General features: G+C 59.6%; 1 protein-coding gene across 1 annotated transcript; it reads left to right on the top strand.

The window, feature by feature from the left end:
• Positions 1–1,524: 1,524 nt before the first annotated feature.
• LFNG (LFNG O-fucosylpeptide 3-beta-N-acetylglucosaminyltransferase) lies at positions 1,525–13,364 on the top strand. The gene is made up of 8 exons (XM_074886212.1): positions 1,525–1,975; positions 9,184–9,232; positions 10,107–10,206; positions 10,359–10,512; positions 10,618–10,703; positions 10,989–11,154; positions 11,446–11,531; positions 11,621–13,364. Exons 1-8 carry the CDS (start codon positions 1,580–1,582, stop codon positions 11,685–11,687), a joined length of 1,104 nt encoding a protein of 367 aa, XP_074742313.1. The 5' UTR covers positions 1,525–1,579; the 3' UTR covers positions 11,688–13,364.
• The last annotated feature ends 850 nt before the right edge of the window (positions 13,365–14,214 follow it).

Below are 14,214 nucleotides of genomic sequence, written 5' to 3'. Positions count from 1 at the left end.
AAAAAAAAAAAAAGCAAATTCAGACTGGAAGGCTGGGCTCTGCAGCAATAGAGGGAAGTGGGGAGTGTGGGATTTGGTTCCTGTGTTTGTACGGTCTAACTGCTTTTTTTTTCTTTTATTATGGGAGACTTCTTTGGCAGCACAGGTCTCTCCCCAGACGCGGGCATTGCCGTGCAAAACCAAACCCCACAGCCTCCCTGAGCATTTCTAGCCTGGGACCATGGTTCGAGGGTTGACCAGGGAATGTATAGCCTAAAATCAGAAGGCAAATGCTGGGGCTTGCCTGAGGAAGCAGGTTCCCTGCTTCGTCCTGCCTGGTATTATGGTATTGTTTATCCAGTGCCAGAGATGAATGGAGCACGTGACAGGAGGAAAAATGCAAGTTGGACAAGGTCCCTGCCCAAAAATGCAGCAGCCCCTGATTATGGCATTACATTGCAGCTCAGGCCCAAACCCAAATCCGCCTCCCTGTAGCAGCGCACATGCTGGGAGAGAAAACCCCAAGAGCTCCCTGCCTACAGAGACAGAGGATGAGGGGGAAAAGAGGCCCCGGGCTTTGGCGTCAGTAAAATAGCAGGTTGGTGGCACATGCAGGACCAGATTTCAACCCAGTTTTCCCTTGCAGCCGCCACTTCTCCCACTGGAAAAATCGTGTCTCATTTAACAAGACACAGTTATCATGATCAGTGATCACTGGGGGGGCTTGTTTGGCACCTGCGTAGCATTTGTTTTCAGACACCCCTGCACCTTGGGGCTGCCCATCAGCACTGGCTCCAAAGCATGGTGCTGCGCCCAGGATGGGTTACCCTGGTCTGGGAGTGTCTCCAGGTCTCCCCGAGCAGGGACGGGAACAGACCCCCCAGCACCCTGTTCCCAGATTTACCCACCAGACTGGAGCTCGGTGGAAGTGAGAGGACCGCTGTGGGTTTTGGGGTTTTTTTTAATTATGCTTGACCTCAGAGGAGACTGATGGGAAACTGCCTGGAGTTTGGTCAGGCTGGTTGGTTTTCTGGTAACCTCCTGGACACGGCCGTGAGAAAACCTTGGTGCTGGGCCCTGGGAAACGACAGCTCGGGACGAGCGGGATGGGGAACGCGCCCGGTGCTGCCGGTGAAACGGCGAGGAGTGATGCTGCAGCATGCGGGGGGCTGCAGGGACCCGCGTACCCCCATCCTGCACCCACCATCCCCCGGGTCTCCGCGGCAGGGAAGGAGGAGCGGGCAGCCTGCCTGCACCCTGCCACGCGCTCCCGTCCGTGGGCAAGGCAGGGCGAGGTACAGGCAGGAGGTGAGCAGGGGCCAGGCAGGGCAGAGGCCAGCCACGGGCAGGGGCGGGCAGGACGCGTGGAGCGGGCTGGCGGGGCAGACGCGGGGGGGGCGGAACGGGCGCGGGCAGGCTGCGGGCAGGGCCGGGCGCGCGCTGCCCACGCCCCGCGGGGGGGCGGCCCCGGTGCCGGTCCCTCCCCGGGCGGGGCGGGGGCGGTTTAAAGGCGGTGGCGCGGCGGGGGCCGGGGGCGGTGGGGCGGGCGGAGCGCGGCCGGCGGTGGCGGCGCGGCGAGGAGGAGCGGAGCGGCGGGAGGATGCTGAAGAGCTGCGGGAGGAAACTGCTCCTGTCCCTCGTGGGGTCCATGTTCACCTGCCTCCTGGTGCTCATGGTGGAGCCGCCGGGGAGGCCGGGGCTGGCCCGGGGGGAGGCCGGCGGGGCGCAGCGGGCGCTGCAGAGCCTGGGGGCGGCTGCGGCCGTGGCCCCCCCGGCGGCGCAGGGACCCCCCGGGCTCCGCAGCTTCGCCGACTACTTCGGGCGGCTGAGCCGGGCCCGGCGGGAGCTGCCCGCCGCTCCCCCGAGCCCCCCGCGGCCGCCGGCCGAGGACATCTCCCCCCGCGATGTCTTCATCGCCGTCAAGACCACCAAGAAGTTTCACAAGGCGCGGCTGGAGCTGCTGCTCGACACCTGGATCTCCCGCAACCGCGACATGGTAAGGGGATGGGGACGGGACGGTCCCTGCCGCTGGCCGGGATGGGGCGGCACAGGCCGGGCTGCAGCCCGGGGGGGTCCGCTGCGGTCCCGGCCTTTCGTCGTTCGGGGTCTGGGGGGTGCTGTGACCCGGCAAATGTCACCTCCTCTTTCTGCTCCCGCCGTGTCGCTGAGCAGGATGGCTTTTTAAGGCCGCTGGGCTGTTCTGGGGCCAGCCGTGTTTTTGGGAGGGTTGCAGGCTGAGTTTGGGATGGGTGAGTGATGGAGAGAGCCTGACCTGGGCTTCTCGCACTCAGCAGCCTCCCTCCCCTGCCTCCAACTCTGCTCTGGGGTCCTTCCTGCTCAGCAGCCCCCACTGCAGAGCCTGCCCTGAGATGCTGTCCAGAGGGAAACTGAGGCACGGTATCGGGATGCAATGCAACCCGCTGGGGCCACAATCAGGGTCAGGTCCCTGTGGGTGCTCTCCTGGGCTGCAGGGCCTGGCTGTGGGTGAAGTTTAGCAGGACCTCATGAGATGCCTGCAGCTGGGTCGCCCAAAGGACACTCAGTTTAGCAGCACAGGGCTAGGAGAGTACTGGGACATGCCCAGGCTCTCGGTTCACTTGCCCGGAACTGGGCAGGACTGGAGTGGCTGGGGGCTCTTGCAGGTGTGCTCTGGCTCACCCACACTAGGGCAGTTCCAGCTAGTCCAATTCCTGACCATACTGATGTCCTGCCCAGAGCCCCGGCAGTTTCTTATCCTGGCCTACAAGTACTAAAGCAAAACTAAAAAAGAAAAAAAAAAAAGCTGTTTCCTTAGGAAATGTGCCTTGCCATCTGCTCTTAAGACACTTTTTCTATCCTTAGACAGCTTCCCAAGTAAGTTATGCCTGGTCCTAACCTTTCCATCCTACTGTCTTCACGTGTTTCCTCCTGTCCTGGAATTGTGTTTCTTGCTTGCAAACTGAGTTGGTTTGTTTTTTGGTTTTTGGTTTTTTTTTTTAAATCTGGTGTGGCTGAGAGGGAAGGCGGGAGGGATTGACCTGCCCCATCTCCTTCACCGGGGTCTGCCGGACCCTGTGGGGTCTGGGCTCCTGCAAATTACCCCAAGCATTATCTTGCCTCTTTTTCCCCTTTAGAATGTTGTCCTTTTTTTGGTGGTTTTTTTTTTTTTTTTTGCTCAGGTCTCCTGGGCTTGGCAGTGGCTCTGATAACTCTACCAGGGAGAGACATTTAATGGAAACCTCTTTTATGCTCTGCTGTCACTGTGAGGGGGTGCTGAGTGGTGGTGGTGGGGAAACGCTCTTTGAGCACCTACAGATGATCCTGGGAATGGCTGCTCTTTTTTTTTCCCTCCCTCTTGTGAGCTCCGGCTTTCTTCTAGGTTTTTTTTGTTGTGCTTCGTTTGTCCGTTTGGATTCCCAGAGACCCGAGGCTCGGCTCTCACGCTGTCCCCCTGGGCAAGCTAACAAAGCCCCTTTTCTCCTGGCGCAGAGAAAAGGCTTCGCAGCCTCTTGTGTGGCACTTTCCATGGGAACGGGGGAGCTGGAGCTGGCCGTGTCCAGGTCAGGTTGCCTAGAGATGAGGGCCATGAAGCCAGGGGGGCCGCAGCCCGGCGAGGTGCCCGCCTGACAAGCAAAGCCGCTGAGTGACGTCTCTTGTACAGCACTTGAGGACAAGGAGCTACCGAGAGAGCTGGAGGCGACACAAACTCCTGTGGAGCAAAGTGAGGGCTGGGGGAAGACACATGAAGGCAGAGGGGATGAACCCATGTTGCTGGTGGCCATTGGCTCTGGTCTTCCCACACTGACCTGGCCACTGTCTCTGGGAAGCTTTGGGGTACCCTGGGCTCCCCCAAACTTGGCATCAAGTTGGGTTTTTTTGCCTGCAGAGTGCAGGATTGGTGCCATGGGGCTCTTCTTCCTTATTTTGCTGTCCTGGGGGAGGCTGTGCTGTTCCTGTATCCCCTCCTTGCCCGACCCTGTGGTTTCTGCCCCAGGAGGGTGTTTTGGTGACAGCAGGGTGCTGCCTCTGCTCAAATGTCTCTCTTGGTCTGAGTCAGGCCTGACTCTGCTCATCCTGTCCTTCTCTCGCTCTTGTTTCACTAACGGTGCTCAGGCACATGTGATGCCTTGCCAACATGGGGAAGTTCCTGCCCAAGGCCTGAGACTCCCCCATGCCCAATGCCATTTCTCTCCTTTCCCTGATCCTCCTCTTACATCAAACCCCAACCTCCCTCTTGGCCGTTTGTCAGCCAGGCAGCTATCCGGGGAGGAGGGATGGAGGCACTGGTGCGAAGGGGTTAAACCCAGCGGGTACCGCCAGGCTGGACCCTGGCAGATAGTGGGAATAGCTATTGTGTCCTTCCTTGGCTGCTCTTTGTTCTGCCCACAATAGTCCCCGTTTCCTGCCCTCTGTCCCCTCCAAGACACTGCAAAGGGCACCCCCTTCTCCTTCCTGCTTCTCTCTGCTTGGGGAAGGCATATCCCTATTCCCTTCTAAATTGGTTCCTTCGGTTGCACAATCCAGGCTGGACAAGCTGCTGTTGGATGAGGGTTGTGGGTTTTCCCCTCCTTGCTTTGGGGAGAGTTTCCAGCTGTCTCGGTATCCTCAGGATGCTGGAGTGCAGACTGGAGAAACTTTGCACTTGAAAGAAAAGAGGGGGGGGGGAGGAAAATGGCCATTAGGCAGAAATCCTGGACAGGAGCGAGTCCAAACCCACTGCTTTCCTGCTGAGTCGGGTGATTTACAGTGGCAGTCGCATAAGAAACATCCCCTGTCCCTGGGGTACCCCGAAGGCCCAGCACAGGCCGCGGTGCCCGCGAGGGTCTGGGCTGCCGTCCCGCCAGCGTGGGATCCGCTGGCTTCCTCCAGCTCAGTGCGGTAATTGCAGGCTTTGAAAAATTCCTGCTCTCGGGGCAGAGGGAATGGGTTTGCCTTCCGGAGAGCACACTCCCAAATTGGATCGGGAGCTCCGGATGGCGGCTCCCAGATTTCTCTAGCACCTTGGCCAGGGTCCCCATCCTGGGGGTGGCTATGGCGCAGCGAGCTGGCACGCCTGTCCCACTTGGGCTCCCACCAGAGTGGCTGGGACTGGGGGAGGGGGGCTGCTCATCCCAAACCAGCTCCATGGCGCAGCAGGCTCCCCCCAGCCCTGGGCTGTGTGCCAGGGTCTGCTGAGCACTGCTGAACTCAGCTCATGTGTGAGGGTCCCCCCCTGCTGCCCCACCCTGGGTAGCCTGTGTGGTTTTTGGGGGTGGGGGCCCCTTAATTGCCTGCCCCAAACGATGCCGCTGTCCTTGTCCATAAAAGCCCCAGAGCCGGTGAGCAGCGCGCGTGGAGCGCCAGGCGGGAGGGTGGGGGACCCTTGCCACACAATGAGCTCATTGTTTGCGAGGAGGTTATTAAAAAATTATAGCATTTAAAATTACAGTGAAGGATTCTTCCTCTTGCCGAAAGGAATGGGGGGGAGAAAGGGCCTGCGGCCTTGCAAGCCCCTTCCCCGCCTCTGCAGGTCCCAGCCCTGGCACTGCTGTGCCAGCACAGCCCCCCCCCACCTCCCCCCCAGCCCAGAAAGCCACCACCATGCAGGAGCTGCGATGCTGCCATCACACTGTTGAAGCAGGGTGGGGATTTTCCCTCCTAAGCCCCGAAGGCTGGAGGGAAAACATCTGCTGGGGGGGACACAAAGCTGGACAGGGACGTGCTCCAGCAGCACCTTTGCCTCCCCCCAGAGCCCATTGCCCTGCTGCAGGCTGAACCCCCCCCCCACCCCCAGCACCTCTTCGCTCCCTCCTTTGCCCACACCTAAGTGGAGTGGCTGCTTCCCCCATGTTCTTGGGGTGAAATGGGGTGGGGCCCCCTCTGGGTGCTGTGTAGGTGGGTGACAGGGTGCTCCATCCTCTCCCAGCACGGGGAAGTGAGACATGGTGCGGGGGCAGGATTTGTGCACCGCAGGGTCACAGGGGTGCCTGCCTGGCTGAGGTTCCCCTTTTTGGTGAGTGTGCTGCTGGGGAAAGTGGGAACGGCAGCGGGGTCTGCTGGTGTGTCACCCCAGGAAGCCGGCTGGACCGCTGGGCCAGGCAGCGCAGAGCGGGGCAGGATGACCCCGGGGTGGCCCTGGCTGGTGGGACGCCTTGAGCAGCACCCAGCCATGAGCAACCCACGAGCTCGGTCGGTGGAGGGGGAAATGAGTCACCACGAAAAGAGAAATGAAGGGGAGGGCAAAAAAAAAAAAGAAATGGGCCTTCTCCAAGGGCGAGGAGGAGGCGGGGGGCTGCCGGCGGCTGCCTGGCTCCTTGCAGGCAGCTGGGGGGGGCTGACCCCATCCCGGCTGTAGGGACCCCGAGTGCCTCTTGGTCCCGTACGCAGAGGCCGCGCATTGTGCGGGCCTGTATGGAGCGGTGGCAGCTATTGTTCGGGAGGGATTTGGCATCCTGTGTTTCTTGAAGCTGCAGTTTTGAGAACAATGAGGTTTCCTGCAGGGGCTGGGGGGGGCAGTGGGCCCTTCCTCTCCTGCACCCTGCAGGAAAAGTTACTGTGGGGGGGCCCAGGAGGTCCTGGCACCCCTTGGTGCCATGGCTGGCATGGGGGCCAAGTGGGAGAGGGGTGGAGAGGGTTGGTGTAAGGGCTGTGGGTGCTTTCTGCCTGGGAGAGGGGTGGGGGGTTGGCCCTGCTGCCGTTGAGTCTGGAGATGGTGGCTTGGTAGGTGACGTTGGCTGCAGTGTCCCATCCCACTTGCACCACTGTAAACTGGGCGCTGCCCTGATGCCCAGTGCCCCACACTGGGGATGCTGAAGGCTGATCCGTGGTTTTTCCTTGTCACACAGACACGGTGTTTTCTTGTCCCCCTCCTTTCCTGACCTGTCCCCTTCCAGACTCAGCTGGCACCTCTGCTCCTCTTCCCTGCTGCCCTGGGCGAGGGGGCTGTGCAGGGAGGGTGCAGCTCCCCTCCAAGAAATCAGACAAATTAATTAAAAAATGAAGGCTTTAATTTTTTTAGTTTTAATTGAATGTTGTGTTGGGGCTGGGAGGGAGATGGGGGACCTGTGAGGCCCCGATAGCCTCTGTCCTAGTCCCCAGGGTGCCTCCTGGTCCACCGACAGCCGGAAAACTACGGGGATGTATGCGGGGAGAGGCCGGGGGGAAGATGCCTCATTAGGATGAAGCCTTTCGGTGCGGGCAACTAATAAACAATTGTCCCTCTGGTCTATTTATAGTGGCTGAGCCAGAGGGTTAGTTGCGGGGTTATTTTTGGAGCAGATGAAGGCAGTTGCTGGACGGTGTTTCTGAGCTAATCAAGCAAACATTTTCTGTCTCGCCTGTGCAGAGGCTGCGTGTCCCCTGCCTCCCCCATGCCCCTCTGGCAGGGCTGGAGCTTGGTGAGGGAAGTACTGGGGCACCATGTGTCTTGGGGTGGATGAGAAGGGGCTTGTGATGGGGTTGTCTTGGGCATCCTTGGATAGTGTCCCACTGCCCTGGTTCAACTTGTAGCCCCAGCAGCTGCCTGAGCCCTCCCTGAGCCCCTGGGGGAATTGGGGACCAGCAGACCAGCAGCAAGGTGCTGGCTGGACCCCGCGTTGGTTGGGGGTGACATCCTCCTCCTCCACGCACAGCACTGACCCTGCCCCATCCCAGCAGTGATGGGTCCCTGGGACCACAAGGACCACGGGCATCCTTGGCCCTGCAGCTGATGGGCTACAGGCCCCTCATCATCACTGGGCCCCCCATCCCCTTTGCTCAAGGCCTTCCTGACCCTTTGGGGGGCTGACCTCTGTCCCTCCCCAAAAGCTGGGCTGCGTGGCACATTGTGTGTTTATGAGAACTTGCCTTCCCACCTCCTCCATCCTTTTTTTTCTTTTTCTCTCCCCTTTTTCAAGCTCCAAAGGTCGCTTGTAGCCCCATCCCCAGGAACGCGCCCTCCTCCCCTCCCATTGAGCCTTCCTGCAGATCTGGGCTCTCCCCACCAGCCTCCCCGCTCGGGACCTGAGCAAACACGGGCCGGCCGGGTTAACCAGCGCAGCTGTATGCTAATGACCACCGCTGCCCGCTTAACTCTCCTCTGCTGAGTAAAGTCAACCCCGCTATTGTACCCATCTCCTCAAACAAACCACAAAACCCCAGCGCGTTCCCGGGCTGGCCGGCTGTGGGGTGGCACCCAATTTCCAGCTCACTTGTAATTCATCATCCCCAGCGCTCAAGCTCCATCTTCCTCCCCATTGCTGCCTCCTGCCTTCCCCCCCTTCCCCAGCCCTTTTGTCTTTCTTCCTTTGCCCTTTTGTGCACGTCTGGTTTTTAATAGCGCTTGGCAGCTGGTTGTGGTTTCTCTCCTCCAGCTTTGTTTGCTGCCCGCTGATTGATGGCAATGCCTTTCCCACCCCCTGCTCTCTCCTCCTGCTTCTCGCCCTTCCCCAAATCCCAGGCCAACAGCAACCCCCCTGCCGCCCCAAACCTCCTTCCCGGGCAGCATATGCCAGGAATTAGCTGTGTAAATAGAGGACTGCAGGCAGGCGGGCAGCTCGGGTGCCCGGGCAGGAGGTAGGGTGCTGCCTGGCACCGTGGGGTCTGTGCTGGGGTGGGCAGTGAGGGACTGTCCCCTCCTCGGGGCTGGAGAGGCACCCACCAGCACCGGCTCAGCAACCCTTGGGGAGACAGGGAGCAGAGAGGAGCCGTGGGGGTGTTGTGTGAGTGGCTGGGGACGCGGTTGGCAGCTGGTGCCACGGGCAAACACACCTGCCTGGGTGAGGAGAGACGTTGGGCGGCTGCTTTGGTGTCACTGGCCGCATGTGCCGGCCGCACCGGCTAAAGTCTAAAGTCCCTGCTCAGATCAAGCTGCGCTCTGCACCCGTTCCCTGTCACCTACTCCTCTCTGCACACCTGCCTCGTGCTGGGGACAGCCCTTGTGTTGCCCAAAATCCCCCCGCCTGCTGATGCCCTGTGGAAAAGGCGAGAGGGTGGGGATGCTGAGCGCAGGCACTGGGAGGGGACTGGGGTTTGTGCCCTGGTGAGGTATGGTGTTGTGTGCCATGGCCAGCCAGGATGGCTTGGCACCCTTCTTGGTCTGGAGCTGAGTGTGTTGCGTGCCACTTTGGGTTTTGGTGAGGGGGAAGAAGTCACCACTGGCATCCTGGAGGGACCAATCCCCCGTGCTGCCCAGGGGTGCTGTGTTACATCCAGAGCCATGTGGCCTCTGCCCTATGGTCCTCAAAGGTGCCTCATCTTCTCTTTCAGACCTTCATCTTCACAGACGGGGAGGATGAAGAGCTGAAGAAGCAAGCACGTGAGTCTGTGGCCTTTGTCTCTTTGCATGTGTGACCTGGCCAGGTCCCCTGAGGACCCCCCACCCAGGGAGCATGGCTGGCATGGACCCTCCCCCAGGAACTCTGAAAAAATGGTCAAAATGCCAGTGGTTAGACACTAACCTCAGGAGCCCTTGCTGTAGGGCCCTGGGCTGAGAACAAGGCAACTTGTTTCAGTGATTGTGTCTAAAGAACCCTCTGCCCGGGACCCCCACCTGGGAACAGGTTTCCTTCCCAGTCTGCCCAGCCTGCATGATGCTGCTGGGGAGCATGCTAACGGGGTGGGGTGCCTTTGCACCAGTTTGTCCCTGGGGTGAGCTGGGATTGGTGGGCAATGAGGCCAGGGTTTCCTGGGAGCATTTCCCTGGCAGTCCTTCCCTGGGGCCAGGGTCACTGTGGTCTATTCTCCCCATGCAAATGACTCCTTTTCAGGCTGCCTTTGAGCTGGGCGAGCAAATAGAGCAAATAACAGGTGGCCGCTGAGGGAATGGGGCAGGATTTTGGCGGTTGTGTCCTGGGGAAGCTGGCTCACAGACACCCCCTCATGCCCAGGGTGGCTGGTACGTGGCCCCCAGATGGGCAAGTTGATGTAGGGTGGCCCTGGTGCATCTGCTGCATCTGCATCCCTTGCTCATCCCTTCCCTTATTCCACATGAACGTAAAAGCCATTCCCCAAAAAATTCATTCTTTGCCCCAAACGATGTGGCACGGAGGCCACTGAGCATCAGGGACATCCATGGGGTTTCCATCCCCCTGGCACACCTGGGATGTGTGTGGTGAAGCGTTGCCGTTCAAGCGTGCAGGGAGGCACGGGATGCCCCGAGGCCGGGCTTTGACCCCCGTCTCTTCCCGCAGGAAATGTCATCAACACCAACTGCTCGGCCGCCCACAGCCGCCAGGCCCTGTCCTGCAAGATGGCCGTGGAGTACGACAAGTTCATCGAGTCCGGCAGAAAGTAAGCAGGACCCAGGGCTGCCGTGGGGGCCGGTGGGGCTGTGAGGCGGGGGGACGCGGTGCAAGCAGAGGCTGTTTGCATTTTTGGGGCTGTATCTCAGTGTGGGGCCCGGGGAGCTGCCCCGGCCCGGTGTGACACTGCTGCCACCGCAGGTGGTTCTGCCATGTGGATGATGACAACTATGTGAACGTGCGGACACTGGTGAAGCTGCTCTCCAGCTACCCCCACACACAGGACATCTACATCGGGAAGCCCAGCCTGGACCGGCCCATCCAGGCTACGGAGAGGATCAGCGAGAACAAGATGGTGAGGGGGGGGCAAGAGGTTGGGGCTGGCTTAATCGGGGCTGGGGTTTGCTCCCCCATCGGCAGGAGGAGGTCTCACTGCCGTTGCTTCCCCCCTCTCTTGCAGCACCCTGTTCATTTCTGGTTTGCCACGGGCGGAGCAGGGTTTTGTATCAGCCGGGGGCTGGCACTGAAGATGAGCCCATGGGCCAGGTAAGAGCGTCAGCGTTGCTTTCCCGTGGGGACTTGTCATGGTCCCAGCGGGGCACAGAGTGGTGACATCTTTGGGGATGGACGTTGGACCGTGTCCCACCACCTTGCTCTCTTTGCTTTGCTGGGGGTGTCTGCAGGGGGCTTGGAAACAAGCTGGGAAGGACTTTGGTTCCCCCTTAATTGACTTTTAATTAGAGCTGGGCGCCCACTGGCCAAGCCCAGACCCTGCAGGGTGCCCATGTCCCCTGGACTTTGCTCCTCTGCAGCCCCTCTCTCTCCCCGCAGCGGGGGCCACTTCATGAGCACTGCGGAGAAGATCCGCCTGCCCGATGACTGCACCATTGGCTACATCATCGAGTCTGTGCTGGGGGTGAAGCTCATCCGGAGCAACCTCTTCCACTCGCACCTGGAGAACCTCCACCAGGTGCCCAAGACAGAGATCCACAAACAGGTATCCTTGTCCTGATGCCCTGGGGTGGATGGAGGGGTTGGGGTGGACAGTTCTGTCATCTGGTTTCCTGGTGTCACCTAAAAATTGAGCATCGCAGCTAAGATACTGATTGACATGCGACCAAAACATCAGTGGAGGGGGAAAACCCCATCAGCTCATCCCTGCAAGGTGATGCAAAGAGTGACTGGAGACTTTGGGAAATGGGGTGAATTTTGCAGCCCCCCCCCCTCCACGCCCCTGCTTGATCCTCATGGCCACGTCGGCCGCTTGACCCTTGTGCTTCCCCCTCAGGTGACGCTAAGCTACGGCATGTTTGAAAACAAGCGCAACTCCATCCACATGAAGGGAGCCTTCTCCGTCGAGGAGGACCCATCCAGGTGAGATGGGGGGACCCTGTTCCCCCCCAAGCCGGGGTGCAGTGGGGCTGCCACCGCCCCATGCTCAGCGTCACTCCTCTCCTCTGCAGGTTTCGCTCCGTGCACTGCCTGCTGTACCCCGACACGCCATGGTGCCCCGCCAACGTGGTTTACTAGGAGGCGCGTGTCCCCTCCAACCTCGTCCCGAATTTCCCCGGTATCCGACGGGCGTGCGGGACCTGCGTGCGGGTGTGTCAGTCCGGCCTCGCCGCGAGGCAGGTGGACGGACGGACGTCGTTGCTGTGGTATTGCACAGTGTGTGTGTACTGAAGGCTGCTGTGCGGCCCCTTGTCCCTTGCCCTGCCTGCCCGGCTGCCCGTGCCCGCTGCCTGCTCTGGCCAGGACGGTGGAGAGCTACGGGTCCTGAGCACTTAAACATTGGGCACCCCCGCGGCGCTGGCGGGCCCCACGCCATGCGTGGGGAGAAACCACAGGCACTGCGGGGCTCTGCCTCCCCCGGGCTTGCTTCTCCTGTTTTGTTCTGTTTTTTTTTCCTTTCAAATGTTAAGTTTTTTGGTGTGTGCCTCCCCACCCTTGCCTCTACCCCCCACCCTGCTCCTGTAACCCCTCACCCATCCCATCCTCTCTCCCAGCCCCAAAAATCTCAGCAGCGAAGCTCCGGCTCCCGATTTGGATGAAGGGTCACCGGCCAGTTTTGCTCCCCGGCTCACGGGCGGGCAGAGGGCAGGCAGGGGCAGCCCCCCTAGCCATGGCAAACACCACTCCAGGGTGCTGCAAAGCTGCTGGGTGCTCAACGGCCGCACTGAAGGGAGATGGTGGGGTGGGCTGCGAGCTGGCGTTAGCGTTAGCTCCATTTCTAGAGCTCCCCCCATCTGGCTGTACCGTTGCCGGCAGCATTGATCTATGCACTATTTATAGAGACTAATGTAAAGACTTTCTATAAATATGGGGGGCGGGAGGAGGGCTTTTCCGGAGCCGCGGGTGCAGCGTGGGCACTGTGTTTGAACAAGGTCTCCCTTCAGTGCTGCCTCCCTGCCTGCTCGCTGGCTGGGTGCAGGCAGCGGGTGCAGGCAGGATGAACACGGGCAGCCCCACACCTTTGCAGAGGAGCACTTTGTGGTCCAGCCCCGGGGGCTGTATGGGTGCCCCACCCCCACTCTGCTATGGGGATAGAGCATCCTCCAGCCCTGGCCCAGCTGTGGGTGCTGCTGGGGTGGCTGGAGCTGGCCAAAAGGGCCCCTGCCATGGCCTGTCAGCATTTCCCTGCCAGGCCATTGCGCTCTCCCTGCCAGGGAGGGATTTAGCCAGGGAGGGAGAGGGACCCCACAACCCCCGGCAGCCGCCCTGCCTGCCGCCACCAGTCCTGTGCCCCTGGGGTAAGTGGGCTGAGCCGGAGCTGAACGTTTCCAACCCAAAGCTGAGTGAAAATAGCCCATAATGGGTGCGTTGTAAATATGTTATTGCGCCAGTATTTTTTTTACTGTGCCTTTTTTTAAGAAGAAAACCACATTGAGAAATATGTAGATTTTAAAATGCTTTTTATACATTTTCTGTGGATCAGAAAAAAAATCCCCCACCTTTGATAATCTGTTTAAGAAAGAAAAAAAAAATTGCGATGTCTTGTAACTATCACTTACCTTAATTTATATGTTCCAGTATCTGGAATGTCACTCTGTGCTTTTTGTAACTAGGATGTGTTTAAAGCAATAGATGTGGGATGGGGAACCAGCATGGACAGCGTGTTCTCAGGGACTTGAACCCGATCGCTGCCACGGGGTTCCCGTGGGAGCTGTCACCAATAAAGCAGCTTTTTTGCTGACCACAGTCACCTGGTCCTGGGCTCCGCTGTCTCTTTATGGATGAGCTGTGCTCAACACCCCCCTGTCCCCCCCACGGATGTTATCACCTCTAATGAAGCTCTCAGGGATGTACTGAGGATGGATTGTGCCTGCATCCCTCTTTTTCCCACGGGTACCGAGATCTGCTGGCCATTTGCAGCCCCAGGGGTGAGTGTCCTCTCCTCCTTCCCCTCCCCAAAAGGCTCGGGCAGGGCTTGGCACCTCAGGGCTGGTTTTTCCCAGGCTCTGGGGTGGGAGCGGAGGAGGCGGGGGCGAGGTGAGAGCCGGTTGTTAGCAGGGTGGTGTTAACAGCCGCTGGGCAGGCGTGTGCGTGGGAAGGTTGGGGGCTGTGGGGGGCTGAGCCCCTGCCCTCCCTTTGCCCACTCCACCACTGTTTCAGCCAACACAGAGCACCCACCTGCCAGTAACAAGCCCCAACTTTCATGGGCTGTGACAATAGCGTAAGATCTGGCCCCCCCCTCTCCTAAAACCAGCTCTGTTTGTGCTGCACCAGTACCAGCTTACACCTGTGCCCCCATCTCCTCCCCCCGCGCTTTCCTCCATACCCAGCGTCTTTTTTTTTTTTTTTTTTTCGAAGCACACTTACTTAGTTCACAGTTTTGCTCAAATCTTAGGGTTATCAGGGGTTGGCCTTGCTAAAAATACAGCCTAGCAGGAAGTTGGTGTGTGCCAAAGCAGCAACCCCTCCTCCTAACACCCACACACCCTTCAGACAGCCCCAAAAATCAAAAGTGCCCCAAACTCTGCAAGCAGAGGGGGAGGCTCGATCTGGGCAGAACTGAGCATCACCCTGACCCAGCCCCCCCACCCTCCCAAAACCCACA

This window comes from Strix uralensis, chromosome 16 (genome assembly GCF_047716275.1).
Source record: "Strix uralensis isolate ZFMK-TIS-50842 chromosome 16, bStrUra1, whole genome shotgun sequence".
NCBI classification, from domain to species: Eukaryota; Metazoa; Chordata; class Aves; order Strigiformes; family Strigidae; genus Strix; species Strix uralensis.
The sequence above is the reverse complement of the archived record's forward strand: the minus strand, read 5'-3'. Positions and strand labels throughout refer to the sequence as shown.